The sequence below is a fragment of the Colletotrichum higginsianum genome, chromosome 5 (assembly GCF_001672515.1).
Source record: "Colletotrichum higginsianum IMI 349063 chromosome 5, whole genome shotgun sequence".
Lineage (NCBI taxonomy): Eukaryota > Fungi > Ascomycota > Sordariomycetes > Glomerellales > Glomerellaceae > Colletotrichum > Colletotrichum higginsianum.
Window position 1 is genome coordinate 4,213,381 of NC_030958.1, and position 18,019 is coordinate 4,231,399.

General features: G+C 55.0%; 6 protein-coding genes across 6 annotated transcripts; 4 read left to right on the top strand and 2 right to left on the bottom strand.

Annotated features, from left to right (window-relative positions):
* Positions 1-277: 277 nt before the first annotated feature.
* CH63R_08129 (Endonuclease/Exonuclease/phosphatase) lies at positions 278-2,294 on the bottom strand (the record flags this gene model as incomplete). The annotated part of the gene is made up of 4 exons (XM_018303103.1): positions 278-616; positions 697-1,514; positions 1,581-1,957; positions 2,011-2,294. 4 exons carry the CDS (start codon positions 2,292-2,294, stop codon positions 278-280), a joined length of 1,818 nt encoding a protein of 605 aa, XP_018157881.1.
* A 2,010-nt stretch (positions 2,295-4,304) lies between these two features.
* Positions 4,305-5,685, bottom strand: CH63R_08130 (uncharacterized protein; the record flags this gene model as incomplete). The annotated part of the gene is made up of 3 exons (XM_018303104.1): positions 4,305-4,430; positions 4,484-5,451; positions 5,508-5,685. The coding sequence occupies 3 exons, from the start codon at positions 5,683-5,685 to the stop codon at positions 4,305-4,307; spliced, it is 1,272 nt and encodes a 423-aa protein (XP_018157882.1).
* A 3,719-nt stretch (positions 5,686-9,404) lies between these two features.
* CH63R_08131 (ABC transporter) lies at positions 9,405-10,650 on the top strand (the record flags this gene model as incomplete). Its single annotated transcript, XM_018303105.1, has 4 exons — positions 9,405-9,596; positions 9,649-10,186; positions 10,266-10,495; positions 10,546-10,650. 4 exons carry the CDS (start codon positions 9,405-9,407, stop codon positions 10,648-10,650), a joined length of 1,065 nt encoding a protein of 354 aa, XP_018157883.1.
* A 2,582-nt stretch (positions 10,651-13,232) lies between these two features.
* Positions 13,233-13,805, top strand: CH63R_08132 (ABC transporter; the record flags this gene model as incomplete). Its single annotated transcript, XM_018303106.1, has 1 exon — positions 13,233-13,805. One exon carries the CDS (start codon positions 13,233-13,235, stop codon positions 13,803-13,805), a length of 573 nt encoding a protein of 190 aa, XP_018157884.1.
* A 228-nt stretch (positions 13,806-14,033) lies between these two features.
* CH63R_08133 (ABC transporter) lies at positions 14,034-14,670 on the top strand (the record flags this gene model as incomplete). The annotated part of the gene is made up of 2 exons (XM_018303107.1): positions 14,034-14,374; positions 14,439-14,670. 2 exons carry the CDS (start codon positions 14,034-14,036, stop codon positions 14,668-14,670), a joined length of 573 nt encoding a protein of 190 aa, XP_018157885.1.
* Positions 14,671-16,543: 1,873 nt separating this feature from the next.
* CH63R_08134 (Carboxy-cis,cis-muconate cyclase) lies at positions 16,544-17,849 on the top strand (the record flags this gene model as incomplete). The annotated part of the gene is made up of 3 exons (XM_018303108.1): positions 16,544-16,690; positions 16,789-16,897; positions 17,011-17,849. The coding sequence occupies 3 exons, from the start codon at positions 16,544-16,546 to the stop codon at positions 17,847-17,849; spliced, it is 1,095 nt and encodes a 364-aa protein (XP_018157886.1).
* Positions 17,850-18,019: the final 170 nt, after the last annotated feature.

Here is an 18,019-nt window from a genome sequence, read left to right on the forward strand (position 1 = left end):
AGGTTCTGCGCTTGTCACGACGACGACGACGACGACGACTGGTCAAGGGAAGGAGCAAATGACAGCCGGATTCCAATGCTCCTTTCTTGACGGCGTGGGGCCCTGTATTTGTAGGCGAAGGACAAGCAATCCAACGATAGATAGACCGTGCAACAATTAACATTATTCTCGTATCTCGTCAACGTCTTTTCTACATGTACAAGAAACGGGCAACAAGAAGTAGCCCGATATTTATATCACTCTATCTTCCTCTCCATTTTGTTCATTATGTGGGCGTCTAGCATCCACATACGTTGAAACGCGCAACGGACGGGTCGTGGTCACTGACGAGCTCGTCGTACAGCTCCCACGAGTTGACATGGATGTGCTCGTACGCGGTGCCGTTCTTGGCCGCGAGGGCGGGGCTGACAAACATGTGGTCGAGCTCCTGGGCGTTCATGTCAAAGACGTACGTGTAGCGCTCCTCGACGGGGATGCCGACGGCCTCGTCGAGGTCGATGAGGCCGGACGTGGCGGTGAAGGTCTTGAGGGGCTGGACAAAGGCGAACTCGTTGAAGTCGCCGGCTGCGATGATGCGAGCGTTGGGGTCCGCGGCGAGGATCTCGGCGATGAAGGACTGTTGATGCACGGTCAGTCGAGGTTCATGAGACGGAAGTCCGGGAATCAAAGGGAGGGAGAAGGGGAGGGGGGACATACACCGGTGATCTCGGCCTGTTCAATGCGCGGGTTCACAACGCCGTTGACGGGGGGACGGAGGTCACCATGCAGAGACGAGGAGCCACCCTTGGAGGCGAAGTGGACGTTGACGGTGAAGAAGATCTTGTTCTGAGGCCCCTTGACCGCGCGCCAGGCAGCGACGAGAGGCTTGCGGCTGGCGTCCCAGGCAGTGCTGGCGGGGGCGATGCGGCCGGGGTTGTACTTGAGAGCGGGGCCGGGGAGGACCTCGTTGGCGTCGAGACTGCCGCCAAGATTGGGCTTCCATAGCTCGATGACGTCGGGCCGGTAGAGGTAGGCAACGCGGATGTTGCCTCCGGGCTGGCCGCCGTCCTTGCCGTCGACGGGGTCGATGACGACGAAGTCGTAGACGGCACCAGAGCGGGTCTCGATCTCGGCGGCGAGGGTAGAGAGGGTGATGTTGGAAGAGACCACGCCGTTGTTGGTCGCGCCGTTGTTGTCCTGGACCTCCTGTATGAAGATAAGGTCGGGGGTCTTCATGTAGTCAACGATGTGTGCAGCGATGGCGGGGAGGTGGGACGAGGAGGGCGAGAGGTTCTCGACGTTGTAGTCGCCGACGGTGATGCCCCTGCAGTCGCCGCGGCTGACGAGCGAGGTGGCAGGGGCATCGTTGGTGGCGTTCTTGGCGATGGTGATGGCGGTCAGGGGCAGGATGCGGTAGAAGCCGAAAGCGTAGGTCACGACGCCGGTGATCTCGGCGAGCTGGTCGCCCATCTTGGACTCGGGATTCTTGGTGCCATCCAGGGGAGATCCGATAACAATGGCCTCGGGATTAGAGTCTTGGACATATTAGTGATTCGCTTTCGGGCGAGGAAGGGGACGAGCCGTGTGTGAGTTGGGCTTACCCTTGTCAGACATGGTGATGCCGCCGTGCGAGTTGCGACCGGTGGTGGGCCAGTCTCCGACGACCCAGGTGTCACCGTACTGATTGGGGCGGGTGACGGCGACGGGATTTTTGACGGTGACAAGCTCACCGCTCAGGGACTCCCAGAAGTCGAGGCCATAGAGCGCGGGGTTGAGGACGGGGTTCTCCGTGGAGATGTTGGCTACGGCGTTGGGCACGGCGTAGATGTCGCCGCCGTCGAGACTGGTGTACTGCTCGGTCGGAGGAGCCAACGTGTCAAGGCCAATGACGAGCGGGACGACTTCGTTGCCCTTGGACACGACGACAACGTTGCTGGGGGAGCTGAGCTCCGTGAGGTAGATGTAGTTCGCCGCGGATCTGGGTTTGCATTAGTCGAAGCTCTCTGACACAGTACTAGTCGATTGTCCTACCTGTATTCCTGGATCTTTCCGCCCAAGGTGATGAGATCACCCACTGCGAGGTTCGCGCCCACAGAGCTGCCGTAGACGTAGACAGCCTCCGAGGTAGCATCGTCGTCGTCGGGCGTCGTCGAGCGGATCCAAATCCCACTGGGGCCCTTGGCGATAACAAGGCCGGTGACGTTGGTCACGGCCTGGTCCTTAAAGGGGGAGAGGAATTTGTTACCGTTGATCTCGGCAATGGTAAGGGCCGAGGCAGCGCCAGCGGCGGAAAGGAGGAGGGATGCGACCTTCATCTTGATAGGTGCGTCGACTCAACAGAGGGAAAGACTTGAAGCCGAGGTATGCACAACGCGCGCAAGCACCGACAGAATGGGATTACGAGAAAAAGACAGCGAAGCTCTTCCTCTAGATCGGGGTCCTGGAGCAAGAAAGAGAGGATCCTTAAGCCTTTTTCATCATCGCGGGGCCGCTGCCACTATTTGTAGTATGGAGCCGAACTATCAGCTTGCGGTCATCTGCGTTTCCCCTGGCCAGGGTCGTATCTTGCCGAGTCGAACGCCAAGAGAAGCTGCACACATCGTCGGGACCCAGTGATCCATTCCGCCCTTGCATCTCGGGAGCTGCCTCGTTGCATGTGAGCATGGCCGTGCGTGTGCATCTGCATGTGGACAATCTTTGACAAACATAATCGAGGTTGGGTGTAGGAAGAACAAGAAGAGGGGGGGTGCCGGCCAGCTCCGATGGTTTCTTGCAGCAATGATAGATACCCGTTCCTCACTGGATGGAACGAAAAGTGCCTTTCTATCAATCGATGGACAGGGGTTGACATTTTGGTCGTATCAATTGACCTCTTAGAGGCTTCGATGCCAGGCACGTTGTGATCTCTGACAGTCCTTGGCCACGGCATCGGCAACGACACGGCTACATAAGCAGCTTAGCCAACTGCCCGGCCGCCACACAACCCTCCCCGGCGCGGCCATGTATTGGCTGGTCCACGCTCGATTGGGAAGGTGAAGGGGTTTCCTGTGAGAGCGGGAGGGTCGCCCAGCTGGTGTCTAGTTCCGGTGGGGAAGACAAGTGGTGTTGGAACTTGAAGAGGTTGAGCGGTGGGCGGGGGAGAGAGATGATGCGTAAAGAGCAAGGAAATGTCAACAAAAGTCAAGGAGAAACTTTGCCTTTTGACTGAACCTATCCAAGATACTGTAATTGCGGTTAGCAACCCGCTTCGACCAGTGGGAAGGGGGGAAACGACTCGTTCGTCCCAGAGACAAGCCGGACCAATTCCCTTCCTCGGACAAGCGAACCCTCCAGGCCAAGACACGTCAGGACCACACTCGATAGATTTAACGGAGACGCGCGTGGTTGTCTTGCCGTCTGTTGGTCGAGAGAGGAGGTTGCTTCGGCGGTGGAGGTGCGGAGAGCTATTGCACTAGGTACCTAGGTAGGCAGTTTAGAAGATTGGCCAGGGGTTCCCCTTAGGGGCCCCCGGCCATGTTTAATCTGCGCCTTATCGCCTGCCAATCATTGCCCTCACGTGCTGGTGGGAACGTGCCGGCTCCGGAGCTGAGACCCCGGTCTTCCCTGGATATGCCGTCTGCTGCTGTCACCAGCACTCCGAGTCCACTAAGCTGGACTCGACGTGCCTCACTGTCGAAAGTCCATGGCACATTTCTGCGCGTGCACAACACACACAAACACACACCCACACATTCTCTCTCTATCCTTCGCACCAAGATCTGCTGGGAGCACTCATTCGGCTTCGATTCTCTCGCTCTCAAGATATCACAAATCTATGTAACCTCCCGAGGACGATAGCTCCTCTTGGTCTAATACTGCAGAGCGTACCTTTTCACCCAATTGTCCTATAGAATAAGAACCACATTTCCCAAAAGGGCGTGATTTTTATATCCCAGACTTTCGTCCTAAGAGTGGCAGGACCTCGCGGCAAGCCTGTGCCAAGCACATACTCCCGTCCCTCCTTTAAAAAAAAACCCCCTACAAAGAAAAATTGTCCAACGCGATTGGACAAACAATGAGATGGAAGCTGCTTCACTTAGATTTCAAGTGAAATCTAGCCAGCTGCACTGCGCGCACACCGCGAAACAACCATTGTTTCCCTTTCTTCATTTGGCCGTATTCGAGACATATCGACAACACACTTGGCAAGCAACTGATCTAGCGTAATTGATTGACTTCAGTTATCGAGCCCGCCGGGCTCGCTAGGTATCCCCTATTCGAAAATGACTCGGCCCCCGATCCATCGGCGCAGGCACCAAGAACCAGACAGAAGCGCCCGCTCCAGTTTACTCCGCATCAGCCGACTCCTCGTCACGTCCGGTAAGGCCGGTGAGCAATGAGAGAGGGTTGTTCTGCTGTTGCTCGCCCTCAGCCGCCTTGCCACCACCGGCACCAGCACCGCCACCAGTGATCTATGTCTTGATTAGCACCATTATTCGATATAACGACCGAGGTAAGTACTTACACTCTCGAGGATGGTAGAGAGAATGTTGTTGCCGTCCTGCTGAGCGTTGTTTTTGTTCTCCTCCGCAGCCTTGCCCCCAGCAGCCGCGCCTCCCTCGCCGCCGGCATTGTTCTTCTTTCCGTTGTCTTGCTGAGCGTTGTTGTTCTCGTTGTTCTTGTCTGCACCCTTACCCTCAGCAGCCGCGCCTCCCTCGCCGCCGGCATTGTTCTTCTTTCCGTTGTTTTGCTGAGCGTTGTTGTTCTCGTTGTTCTTGTCTGCACCCTTACCCTCAGCAGCCGCGCCTCCCTCGCCGCCGGCATTGTTCTTCTTTCCGTTGTTTTGCTGAGCGTTGTTGTTCTCGTTGTTCTTGTCCGCAGCTTTGCCTCCGGCAGCCGCGCCACCCTCGGCGGCATCACCATTGTTCTTCTTTCCGTCCTTCTTCTTGTCGTTGTTCTTGCCGTTATTCTTGCCGGCGTTGCCACCAGCGTCCGCGGTTCCGTTGTTCGCAGCGCCACCCGCACCCGCAGCCGCGCCCTCGCCGGCGCCCTCGCCGGCGCCCTTGTTCTTCTTGGCTTCGTCGTTCTTCTTGCCCTCATTCTTGGCGTTCTTTCCCTTGTCTGCATTCTCGTTGCCGGCTGCCGCGCCATCGGCAGCGTTGGCGGTACCGTTGTTGGCGGCGCCGCCTCCACCGTTGTTCTTCTTGCCCTTGTTCTTCTTGCCGGCCTCTGCGGCCTCCTTCTTCTTCTTGTCCTGGGCCTTGGCCTCCTTATCCTTACCCTTGTTCTTTTTGCCCTTATCCTTCTTGTTCTTTTTGCCCTCGCCGCCGGCGTTGGCGGTTCCGTTGTTGGCCGCTCCACCACCGGCCGCGTTGCCGGCCCCGCCGCCGGCGGCGGCGTCGTCTGCCTTGTTCTTCTTCTTGGCGGCGCCGTTCTCGGCAGCACCCTCGGCGGCATCCTTAGCGTCATCCTGAGCACCCTCAGCAGCTTCGGCTGGTGATGGAAGTCAGTCAAGATGTAACTAATGGTTGGACGAGTTTGGCACATACCTTGCTCTTCCTGCTGGTCGTTCTTATTCTTGCCACGACGAAGCTTAGGCCTGACGTCGGCTTGCGGCGCGAGGTTCATGTCCCTGATAGGAAGCGCCACGGATCGCTCATTGTGGGTAGGGAGGGCAATAACCTGGGCAGCAATGGCCGCAATGGAAAGGAGAATGGAGCTCTTCATCTTGGAAGGAGTTCTTGAAAGTCTCTAGTCAAAGAGGTGAAGTGTGGAAATGAAAACGATGATGAAATACGACAACTAAGGGACGGGTTCACAGAACCGGACGGAATGGGAAAATATGAGAAAGAAAAAGACACTCAAGGAACGAATGGACCAGCCAAAGTGAAGGAACTGAACCAGATTCAAAGTATTGTTGAAGACTTGAAAGCGTCGAGGGAAGAGAACGAAAGAAGGGACAGGTCCGGCTGGGTTGATATAGACTATCAGCTTAGAGTGAGTGCCATTCGGATCCAGATCCTTCGGAACAAGCTGCCGCAGGTTAAGCATGCGCATATTGCCATGATGAGGTCACAATGCCAAGAAATCGAGACGTCTTGTCAAGCATATGAGGCGAACGCTATCTCTCGCCCAATACCACTATGTCAGCCATGTCACAGACTGCGATCCATCGCAAGGGCAGTGCAGGCCTGGTGGATCCAGGGGAGTAGGGACCTTGGTTTGAGAAAAGAGGCGTGATGGGAAATGGGAAGAGGTGTGAGCGAAGCATCACGACGAAGGCCCGTGTCGTGCCAAACCTCGGAGCAGCCGTGAGCCGGGGAATGCGGAGTCGAGGTCCCAAAAATAAGAAAAAAGAAGGCAAACGTCTGGGAAACCAGGCGTGTGTAGCCGATTGATGATGGGCGTCGCTACCGTGCGTTTGCGGTTGATGGTGCCGGCGAAGACCATGTAGGGCGACTGGTGATCAGACGGATGGTGATTCAGAACAGCTCCGCCGTGGCGGATTCCAGAGTCTGTTCCTCGGCGCTGAGGACTTGGGGCTAGCGGAGGTGGAAACGGGTTACGGCTCCAGCGTTGGTGGATTGTTGGGGAGGCAGCTAGACGTCGTCGCAGCCACTTACACACAACAAATCAACGATGGTTCTGCGCTGGTACACGAAACCCAAGGTCGTCCCTGGGTCGTGTCCCTTGAGCGTTGGTGGAACAGCCATGGAGGGGTCGGGCGGCTTGATCGGAGGACAGGTTGTCAAACCTGGGATGAAACACGACCAGCGAAAGCGCCGTGCTCGAGTCGCGAACGCGTCTTCTTGGTCTTTGTCGACCTCGCGTTGGCTCCTGTCGTGCTGGACTGGGTAGCCGGCCTGCCTGCCCTGAGCCGGGATGGTGTTTGAGAGGATGAGCATGGCCGGAGCAACAAAGTCTAAAGCTCAGAAATGCGACGATGCCCCGTGAGCTGTTTCCTGGCACGCAGGGACATATCCTGTAAATCAGAACCGGGCTAATGGGTGCTGCAGAATCAACTAGTGCTCTAGAGGGCAGTATTTGCATGATTTACAGGAACATACGACCTTTTTGCTAGGTCGGCGGCAATGATGGCCACAATAGGGCTAGCAGGCAAGAAGCTCCCCGCGAGCTTGGATAGTGAGGTGAGCTGTAACTTCATGTCCTTATCGAAATGGTTACATCCCTTGCTCATTTTCATGTTCTCGCCGCATCGTTTTTGAGATTAACTCGGGTGCTTTTTCGATTGAGGTAATGCTTGTTTGTTTAGGAGTTGGGCCGCGGGTTGCGGCAGCTGCGCCATTCCGTCCCTTTCCATCCCGTCCGTTCCCATCCGTACCCATGCCTTCATACAATAAATGCCGAGGGCTAGGACATAAGGCGACGTTGGAAGTCGGCAATCCCTGGCAAGGCGGTGGCTCGAGAGTCAAGGTCAAGAGAATTGGGCGGCGTTTCAACTGGTGCATCGGATTGCCAAGTTTCTTCGTCTCGAGCAGATTAACACAGTTGGACGATGATCGTCGCATGGTGTGGCTGAAGGTGTCAATAACAGAGCAGGGTTAATAAGACCAGAGACCTGCTCAGTGCTGGCGATTATTCTGACCTTGGCTCCCGAGTCTCAGAAATATCTTGATCCTGAGGTCCGGAGACCAAGGCCTTCCCCCCAAACCTCAGAATCTCAGGCGACCACGGCCGGAGATCACTGGGGCGAGCTCCGGGGTTCAGAATTACAGTAAAAGCCAAGCATTTTGGCGAGGAGAATCAGGGGATGAACGGATGTGCTGCGATCCTGTTTGGGATGGGAATCATGGAGAAAGGAGGCGGGAGAGCGATGATCGGCGAGCCAGAAAATCAGACAGTGTCACAGAAGTTGGGAGATGGAGAATGGCGGATGGTGCATTGCTCTTTCCCCACGAGACAAGCCAGTCTCGCATTACTTTGGCGGAAGGAGGGCCCCATCCTTCTGCCCCATTGATCCATATTTTCCTTCCTTCCATGCTGACTTTGGGTCAGTCTGGTCAGTCTGTGAGTCGTGACAACTGGCAAGTGCGAGAGGCACAGATGGACTAAGAGAGAGGAAAGTCGAGACTGACCCGACTGAAAGGAGAGCCTGGGGGGGGATCCATAGGCTTCCCGTCTTGGCAAGTCCACTCCAAATCCAAATCCAAATCACGTAGCTGCTCCCTCTTTTCCTTTTTGCATCAACAAAGTGCGTTCAAATCACGTGGGCGATGACGAGTCTGCATTTCAGATTTGGTCAGGTCTTCCCTCCCATCTGTTTGTCACCCGCACTCGGGCATGAGACCACCACCAGTACGTTGAGTGCCACAGTAGGCACAGCGTACCAGACGGATGGTATTCCAAATGACTCCATCCCACACACACGCCTGTTTTGCTTTGAATCGTGCAAGTCTACATTTAGCAACGATGGACACAATCGACAGACTTCAGACGGAACGATGATGCAGCAGTGTACCTCGGTCGGTACCCCTGCCCGCTTACAGAGTACCCACTGGACAATCTGCCTCGGTACACTACACGGCACATCAACTCTTATACTACATTACCACTCATAGCTACCTCACACGGCACTGACCACAGTCATCTCAAGTGTCATCGGAGTCATCAGTCATCTCATCGGCGTGAACTCTCCGACTCAGACGGTTCCACGGTCAGACGCGATGCGCCCGTCGGCCTCCAACCTATCTAGGCTGTTCTGTTGTTGGTGCGTCTGCACATTTAACTCTCCTCCAGACTCTGGTGGCTAGTGCATCGGATCGCAGCGCGGAGGTTGAGTCGTCCGATGCACAACAGCAAAACTGCTGCAGGTTGTTGCCTTGGGCCGATCCGGATTCCGTCCCTTCTCTGTCGACTGACCGGTAACCGGACTCCCAGTTCTCCACCACACCTTGCTAACATGGACTGTCATCTGGTCCATCAGTCGCAGATGAGACCGAACCCGCTTTAGGCATTTCACAGGGTGGCTGTGCCTGGGATCGATCTGCTGTGCCGCACCCCGAGACTGGGAGCGCCGTCAATCCGATTGGCACTACCAACCAACTCCTCGTCTAGGTAGTCGGATGTCCTGCCTAAGGTTGGCATCTCCAAGTTACGGCCGCCTAGACGCGAATGGCACTGGCGGCGCGGAGGGTTTTCCACGCCGTTCCATTTTCTTCGCAGTCAGCACTGCATATTTCCAAGTCATGCTTATAAGTGCAAGCGTGCCGCGAAAGCAATTTGCAATTCTATCCGCAAGTTTCTCAACCTTGTGCTTTTGACAGAACGAGTTCAAAAGACGTTACATTCGGTCCACGTTTTGTTTGGAGTATACCATTTGATTAAAATTGCCTCACGCTCTGCATCTTGAAACACTATCAGCGACAGACAAGAGGCCCGGTGCCCGCTCGACCATGTGGGCCCCACCGCCGGCTTGCCCTCCCGGAATGGACGACTCCCTCGGCCCGTGGGCCGGAGAGTCGTGCCGGGGCGGCTTCGACTTTACGCTACTGTTCGAGGAAGCCGTACTTGCGGTTCCCCTGCACTCCCTTCTCCTGCTTGTGCTCCCCACCTGTGCCATACGCCTGGCAAGATCCGATGTCAAGGTCGTCGCCAGTACCCTGCGCTATTTCAAAGCTGTTAGTCGTGGCAAACTTGCGTCAATGCTACAATGGGCTGACATGCCGAAAGTGTGCATTCATCTGTCTGGTTGTCCTCAATGCTGCGCTTCTCGTACTTTGGACTACCACGCCCCCTAGCGTCATCCTCCACACGCGTGCGACCATTCCCGCCGCTGTGCTCACTCTCGTTGCCTCGCTCGGGTTGGCTTTGCTGTCATGGCTGTCACATGAACGGTCCGTGAGGCCGTCATTCGTCCTTTCGACCTACCTCTTCGTGTCAGTCCTGCTGGACACCGCCCGTGCTCGCACCTTGTGGATGATTGGACCCCACCAGACCATCCCCGCCGTCTTCACATGCACCTTGGCGTTGAGGGCTGTCATGATTCTTCTAGAATCAACAGAGAAGCGGCGTATCCTGGTCCCGCAACACAAAGGATACTCCAAGGAGGTCACTAGCGGCACCTTCAATAGATCCGTCTTCTTCTGGCTGACGTCGCTCTTCGTTAACGGATATAGAAACATTCTTCGGTTAGATGACCTCTACCCACTGGACCCGAAGCTAGCCTCGGGGCCTCTATACAACAAACTCGCCGACGCGTGGGACAAAGGTAGAGAACGAACCTCCCGCCCTCCCGCAGCTAAAACAATTTGTCCCGCGGACTAATATATCTGGCAATTAATCAAAAGTCCCGAACAAGACCGTCCCCGGTGCTTTGTTTAGTACCTGGCTCCGTGCATTTGCGGGCCCCGTGTCTGCCGCCATCGTCCCGAAACTCTTCCAGATCGCCTTCAACTACGCCCAGCCGTTTCTCATAGACGAGGCGATCCGCCTGGCCAGCCAGCCGCAGGTGCAGCCTTTCAACAACCGTGGTTTTGGCTTGATAGGGGCCTACGCCATCGTCTACACGGGCATTGCTGTGGGTTCTACCCTCTTTCGTTTTCGTTTCCCTCGTTGTCATTGTTCTAGGCTTTTGGCCGCTCCGGCGACCCTTCAATCACGAGCGCTAAACACACGGTGCGCAGGTTTCAACGGGTCAGTATGACTGGCGTAATCAACGTGCGGCCTCGGTGACGAGGGGCAGCACAACGGCACTAGTTTACAGAAAATCGCTGAGGCTGGATTTGACTTCGCCGAATGTCAGTCCATCGGGTGCTTTGACACTGGTTGGGACCGACACCGAGACCATCAGTCAGGGTATCACTCAACTGCATGAGATTTGGGGAGGGCTCTTGGAAATTGGGATTGGAATATACTTGATCTATAGGCAGCTCGGCGCTGCCTGTGCTATGCCGGTCGCCCTCGTTTTTGGTCTGCCATTTTTTTCTTCTGTTCTTTGGGGCCTCTGGGCAACGCAAGTGGGCTAACATCCTGAGCAGTTGTCCTCATCGCCACAGCTTTTCTTGCCGTTCCGACCGGCAAAGCGTCAGCAGAATGGATCAAGGCTTCACAAGACCGGGTTTCGACGACCTCTAAGACATTGGGAAACATAAAATGGCTCAAAGTCTCTGGCCTCAACGATGCGGCTTTCTCTGTCATCCAGAAGCTCCGTGATACAGAGCTAAAAGTGTCGAGAAGATTTAGGATCTTGCTTGGCGTCTCTATGATGTTTTGTAAGTCTAATCCTTAAGTTTGCTTGGACATTGCTGATGATAGATTTAAGTGATCTGTACCCCAATTTGGTCCCCGATTCTTACTTTTAGCACTTTCGTGGGCACAGCTGCTGGAAGTGATAACACTCTGACGATTCAGAAGGCCTTCACGGCGTACTCTCTCCTAATTTTGGTGAACCAACCTCTAGTGGGCATTGTCATGGGGCTGCCTATCCTCGCAGCTGCCATTGCTTCTTTCCAGAGAATACAAGACTTCTTGAACGGAAAGGAGCGAGCCGACAACAGAATCACTACAGGTAACAGGTACAAAGGAGATGACAAAATCTCCATAGGGGAACTGGGTCCTCAGAGCACCGAAGAAAACATCGTGCCGTTGGAAAATCTCGAGCCCTTGGAGATTCATAACAACAACTCTGCTGGCTTCAATCTAGCTGTAAACATCATCGCTTCCATTCAAGGATCGTTCTCGTGGTCAAATGATTCCAAACCTGTCATCGACATCGACAACTGGAACATCAAGCGAGGGGCCTTTACCTTGGTTCTGGGGCCTGTTGGGTGCGGAAAGTCGACTCTTCTCAAGGCTCTCCTCGGCGAACTCTCGTCATTCAAGGGGACAATCCACACCAACTTCTCTGGCATCACATACTGTGGTCAAACTGCGTGGATACCAAATGATACGGTACGGAATATCATCGTCGGCCATACCCCCTTTGACCCGTCATGGTACCAGACGATCATCAGAGCCTGTGCTTTGGAGCAGGATATCTCTAGCTGGCCAAACGGAGAGAACACTGTGGCTGGAACTAAGGGAATTTCCATGAGTGGCGGACAGAAACACCGTTTAGTATGCCTTCCCTTAGTCTATGCTGTTTCCAAACCTGACAAACGTCCAGGCTATTGCGCGAGCTTTGTATGCAAGGAGCGAGGTGTTGCTTATTGATGATGTATTCAGCGGCTTAGATTCGAGCACAGAAGACGTCGTCTTCAAGAGTCTTTTCGGTCGGGACGGCTTGCTTGGTAATACTGACACGACAGTTGTTCTAGCATCCTCTGATTGTACGTCCTCTGAGTTTATTACTTTGTCTTATCGTCCTTCTGACTCTTGGTGCGCAGCGCGTCGAATACCATTCGCCGATGAAGTCGTTTTCCTCAGTGAGAATGGCCGGATCATAGACAACGAAACAGCTGTTAAGCCTGTGAAGGGCCAAGATTATCGGAAGAGAATCTCCGATTCAGCCGAATTTTCGAAAGCTGCATCCCCTCGGGCAGGAAACCACATCGACAAACCACCAGCCATAGTATTGGGCATGCTCGAGGACCAGGCGGACTCCACACGCCAGCTTGGCGACTGGGGGATGTACAGCTTCTATGCGAAGGCAGCCGGATGGTGCAGCTTGTCGGCCTTCGCTAGTGCCATGGTTGTGTTTGCCTTTTGTGATTCTTTCCCAGGTACAATTTGCGCCAGCCTTTATTTCTGCAATTGATTTCTAGGCTAATATGGGATCATTGCAGAGATTTGGCTCAAGTGGTGGGCAGAATCGAATGAGACGAGGCCCAATCAAGACCTTGGCAAATGGCTTGGTGTGTATGCAGCTCTTGGGGTCGGATCTGTGGTATCCGTTCTGTTTGGCATGTGGTAGGTCTAGAGATTGACTTGTATCTCTGCCTTCATCTCTGACCGCTCATGTTAGGCAACTCTTCATCGTCATCATCAACAAGTCCGGCGTCTATTTTCACGGCGTTTTGCTGGACACAACGTCTCAGTAAGCTACATAACTACTCTCCAGCTTATTGGTCACAACTAATGATCCCAGTGCGCCAACATCGTTTCACAGTTTAGTTGATAGTGGTATCACAGTCAATAGATTCAGCCAGGACCTCCAACTGATTGATATGGAACTACCAGCCGCCGCGCTTGGTCTAGCCATAGGTTCGTCTTTCCGCCACTCTCACAGCAAACTCATGTCCGTCTAACGCCGGTCCCATCCAGGCGTAGCCTTTGGCGTGGCCCGATTTGTAATGATCTCCGTCTCTTCCCGCTACATGGCCATTATTCTCCCCCTCCTCATCCCCGTTTTCTACGCCCTTCAGCATTTCTACCTCCGTACCTCACGGCAAATGCGTCTCCTTGACATCGAGTACAAGGCCCCGCTCTACTCCCAGTTGATTGAGACACTTGAAGGTCTGGCAACCATCAGGGCGTTTAAGTGGGAAGACGACTTTGAGAAGACGAACATGCACCGCCTGGATAACTCTCAGCGGCCCAGCTATCTACTCACTTGTCTCCAGCGTTGGCTGACATTCTCCGTGGATATGGTCATCGCGGTCATCGCGCTCGTATTGATTGTGCTGGTCACGACCCTGCGAGAGCAGATCGGGCCTGGGTTTGTTGGCATTGCGCTGACCAACGTCTTGTCTTTCAGCGGCACGGTAAAGGCGATCATCACGTCATGGGTCATGTTGGAGGTGTCACTCGGCGCGGTTGCGCGGGTGAGAAACTTTGCTTTGACTACGAGACCTGAAGGAGATTCCGATAACTGTCTCACTGAGCCGGAAGATGAGTGGCCCAGCCAAGGGGCGGTCAAATTTCGTGGTGCAACGGCGTCATATTCGTGAGTCCGGAAAGCGGTTCGCGTCTGAACAAGAAGGGGACTAAATGATAAAACAGTTCATCTGGCCCCATTCTTAAAGGGGTCGACTTATCGATCCAGCCAGGACAAAAGGTCGCCATATGCGGGCGAACAGGCGGGTAAGTTATCCCTTCCTACTCTACAAAATTGTCCGGTAAAGGAATCTGACGTCCGTCACAGCGGAAAAAGTTCTCTTGTACTCTGTCTCCTCCGCATGATGGATCTGGATTCCGGCTCCATCACCATCGATGGCGTCGACGTCTCCACCCTCCCCCACGAATACGTCCGCCGCAAGCTTGTCGCCGTGCCACAAGAGTCGTACATCTTTGATGGGACAGTTCGCTTGAATATCGACCCCACCGGGACCGCTACGGGCCCAGAAATCGAGACAGTCCTTGAGAAAATAGGGCTGCGGGACAAGATCGAGGAGCGAGGAGGTCTTGACGTGGCCATTGACGACAAGTTCTTTTCCCAGGGCGAGGCGCAGTTGCTGGTCCTCGCGAGGGCAATGCTGAGAAAGGGAAAGGTACTGATTTTGGACGAGATCACCAGCAGGTAAGTCCAGGCCGGCGTCTCCTTGTCAAACGGAGGCTGGCTTACTTACTTACATGCGCCACAGTCTAAACGAAGAGTCGAGCCGGATCGTCGACGAGATAATCTGGACGTGGTTCCGGAACTGGACCGTCATCGTCATTGCACATAAGCTCGAGTCAATCCTGGATTTCGACCGGGTCGCAGTGGTCGATGCAGGTACGGTGGTCGAGTTCGGCGAGCCCAAGCAGTTATTGGGACAAGCGTCGGCCTTCAGCAGGCTATATGAGCATTTGTTGTCTGCTTCCGATGCGAGCTAACAGGGTGCCAGTCGAGAGTCGTAAAAGGCCGTTGTAGGATGCGGAAGTTAATCACTCCTCCGTTTCCTGTTGTATCAATAGTAATAGAAACCCATCCTCTCTCATGTCTCGAGGAGTTGTGTAATCTGAGAGGGATGTCGCCACCGTGTCCAACTTCCCGTTCAGGGTTTCAATCGAAAATCAGTCAAACAGATCTCAGCCTGAAAAGTTTGAGCTAAACATCGCTGAGACAAGGGGGCGAGATGACGAAACAAGCCGTTTCTACACCGGTTGTTATGTTGAGACTTTCCTTCCAGCCGGTTCGAACAATGTCACCAACAAGGAGATACCTACTCATCAGCTCACACGCCCGTGTGGTACAGACAGCATACTGAGCACCTGAAGCTTCTCACTCAGGTGATCCTGGACAACTGAGCATGCTGCTAGATGATGGGCTAAGACGGCTGAACTATCAACACCAGCAGGGGATGGTCACGTCGAAGATCTGAGGCTTCGCGAAGGAATACTCCAAGTAATACGGCGAGACCAAGGAGCCTTGATGAACTCTTGGACTGTTTCTACGACGTATGTGTCCTATACGATTCCTACATCGGCATCAGCTTCCCAAGGCTCCTTCTAAACGTGGCCGTTATCACTTTGGTGCTCGCTCGTCTTCGGGTAATGGTGGGGTCCACCGTTTGCCTCTCTGCGCTTGGCCCGTAGCTTGAACCAAAGCCTGGCATGAAGCCGTCGCCAAAACGAGTTACTTGCTCAGTGGATAAAGGCCGAGACAGGACGCGATAGCAGAGAACGCTGGTGGGGGAAAAGACGGGCGTGGGAAAGCGGCTGCATCCACATGACCGGGTTAGCCCCGGAAGCCTGAGTAGCTTGACAGCCGGGGGGCCGGGCGGGCTGAGTCTGACAGCCCCGAACGAACGCCCCTCCATTCGGGCGCCCCGCGGTGGCTGATTGGCCAGTCGCGGTCGTGGCTATCGAGCAGCCAAATTCTCATTGCCGCGGGCAGTGAGTAGAATGCCGAGGTTCATGTCATTGTCGGCAGGCGCCCGGGCCAGGGGCATGCGTCCCCTCCGGTTTTCGAAGCGCCGCCGACTCGACTCGGGATCAAAGATCCGGCAGTCAGCGCGGGGACCGAGACAAGCGTCCCACTCACTGACCGTAGGTATCGTACGGGCTAGACCGACAATCCACTTTTGCTGTGATCAATCGTGAGAGACCAGCGTTGGATTTATACTCCATCGTCCGAGCCCCGTGAAATCATAGTTCCCCCGATAGGAGGGAAAGAAGAGAAGCGGTGCTAAACGCGGGGGAAGAACACTCTGCCGGAAAACAATCGTCCCTCTTTGCCCAATTACCGCCCACATCTCCCGAACGGCCCCTCCAAAATTGCGGCGGCTCCACATTGTAGCTATAAAAAAGCGGGTTCGTTCACCTTCTCTATGCACCGTGCCCCTCGTCGTTCCGGGGTTCAACGAGGGGCAGCAGCAATAGCTCCCTCCTCCCCCCCCAAATGATGCAAGGTACATAGATCTTCTCATACTTACACCTTCGCCTGGATTTCTTGCTGTCTTTCAAACCTTCCCCCCTCCTTTCTTCCTTTTTACATGATTCTCGCCCTGGTCTTATAAGCTGCAGGTATCTTGACTTTCCCTCAGTGACAACTCGGGGTTGCAAAGCTAGAAGCCCAGTGAATCTCGGCGCGACTCTTCCGACTTTGACGCAACTTTCGGTCTCGGCTTCTCCGACGTCTTCGCAACACTCCGTTCCTCGCTGCGAAGCAATTTCCTCCTGGTCCATGCTGCCGCGACCGTTTCGCCTCCTCGCAACCCTCAAGACGACACCATTTACAGCCAGGCTCTTTTCGACGACGTCCAAGATGCCTGTCCACCACCTCATGATCGGGACCTGGACCCCGCCGGGCGCCATCTTCACCGTCGCCTTCGACGACGAGAAGCTCACCCTCGAGCTCGTCAAGCGCACCGAGATTCCCAAGGACGAGCCCATCTCGTGGATGACCTTTAGCGTAAGATGATGATGAGACCACGGGAGTTTGGCTGTGGAAAGAATTATGCTCTGGGCCGGGAGGATCCAATTGGCTTACACAAGGTCACGACTTGACAGCACGATAAGAAAAACCTCTACGGCGCCGCCATGAAGAAGTGGTCCAGCTTTGCCGTCAAGAGCCCGACCGAGATCGTTCACGAGGCATCTCACGATATGACCCATGATCGTAGGTTCCCCCCTCCTGTCTCATGCATGCTCCGGGACACCCATACGCATCCGTTCGCATGACATTACTCCCCTCGTAGTAACTCGACTAAAACAACAACACCCCTCACCCAGCAAACGCCGCCCTTTCGACGACAAACACCCGCGCAATCTTCCTCCTTGCAGCCCAGAAACCCCCCCACGCCGTCTACTGCAACCCATTCTACAAGCACGCCTCCCACGGCAACATCTTCGCCGTCTCCCCCACCGGCGGCCTCCGCACCAACGTCCAGAACTACCCTTACGACCAAAATTCTGGCATCCACGGCATGGTCTTCGACCCGACCGAGACCTACCTCTACTCAGCCGACCTCACCGCCAACAAGCTCTGGGTCCACAAGAAGCGGTCCCCGGACGCCCCCGAGCTTGACCTCGTAGGCTCCGTCGACGCCCCCGACCCGGGTGACCACCCACGCTGGGTCGCCATCCATCCCACGGGAAAGTATCTCTACGCCCTCATGGAGGCCGGTAACCGTCTCTCCGAATACGTCGTCGACCCCTCCACCCGCCTCCCCGTCTACACCAATCGCTCCTTCCCGCTCATCCCGCCAGGCATCCCCGGCGCCAAGACCAAAATGTACCGCTCCGACGTCTGCGTCCTCTCCCACAGTGGCAGGTATCTCTTCGCCACGGCTCGTTCCAACAGCTTTGACGTCACAGGCTACATCGCCGCCTTCAGGCTCGACGACAACGGCCACATTGAGAGGCAGATCTGCTTAAACCCCACGCCTACCAGTGGAGGCCACAGCAACGCCGTCAGCCCGTGCGACTGGAGCGACGAGTGGCTTGCCATCACCGACGACCAGGAGGGTTGGATCGAGATTTACCGCTGGCAGGACGAATTCCTCGGCCGAGTGGCGAGATTGCGTATCCCTGAGCCCGGGTTCGGAATGAACGCCATTTGGTACGATTAAAGATGGGTGAAACAAGGTCAGGATATGAAGAAACGTCCTTATTGCATAAAGATTGAGCAAAATACATAGAATACATATACACTTGCATCCTTCAGTCCCCATGATGGCACTGCGTGGGACATAATACAATATCGGATGCGGTAAAACGTGCAGGCGCTCAATTCACTATC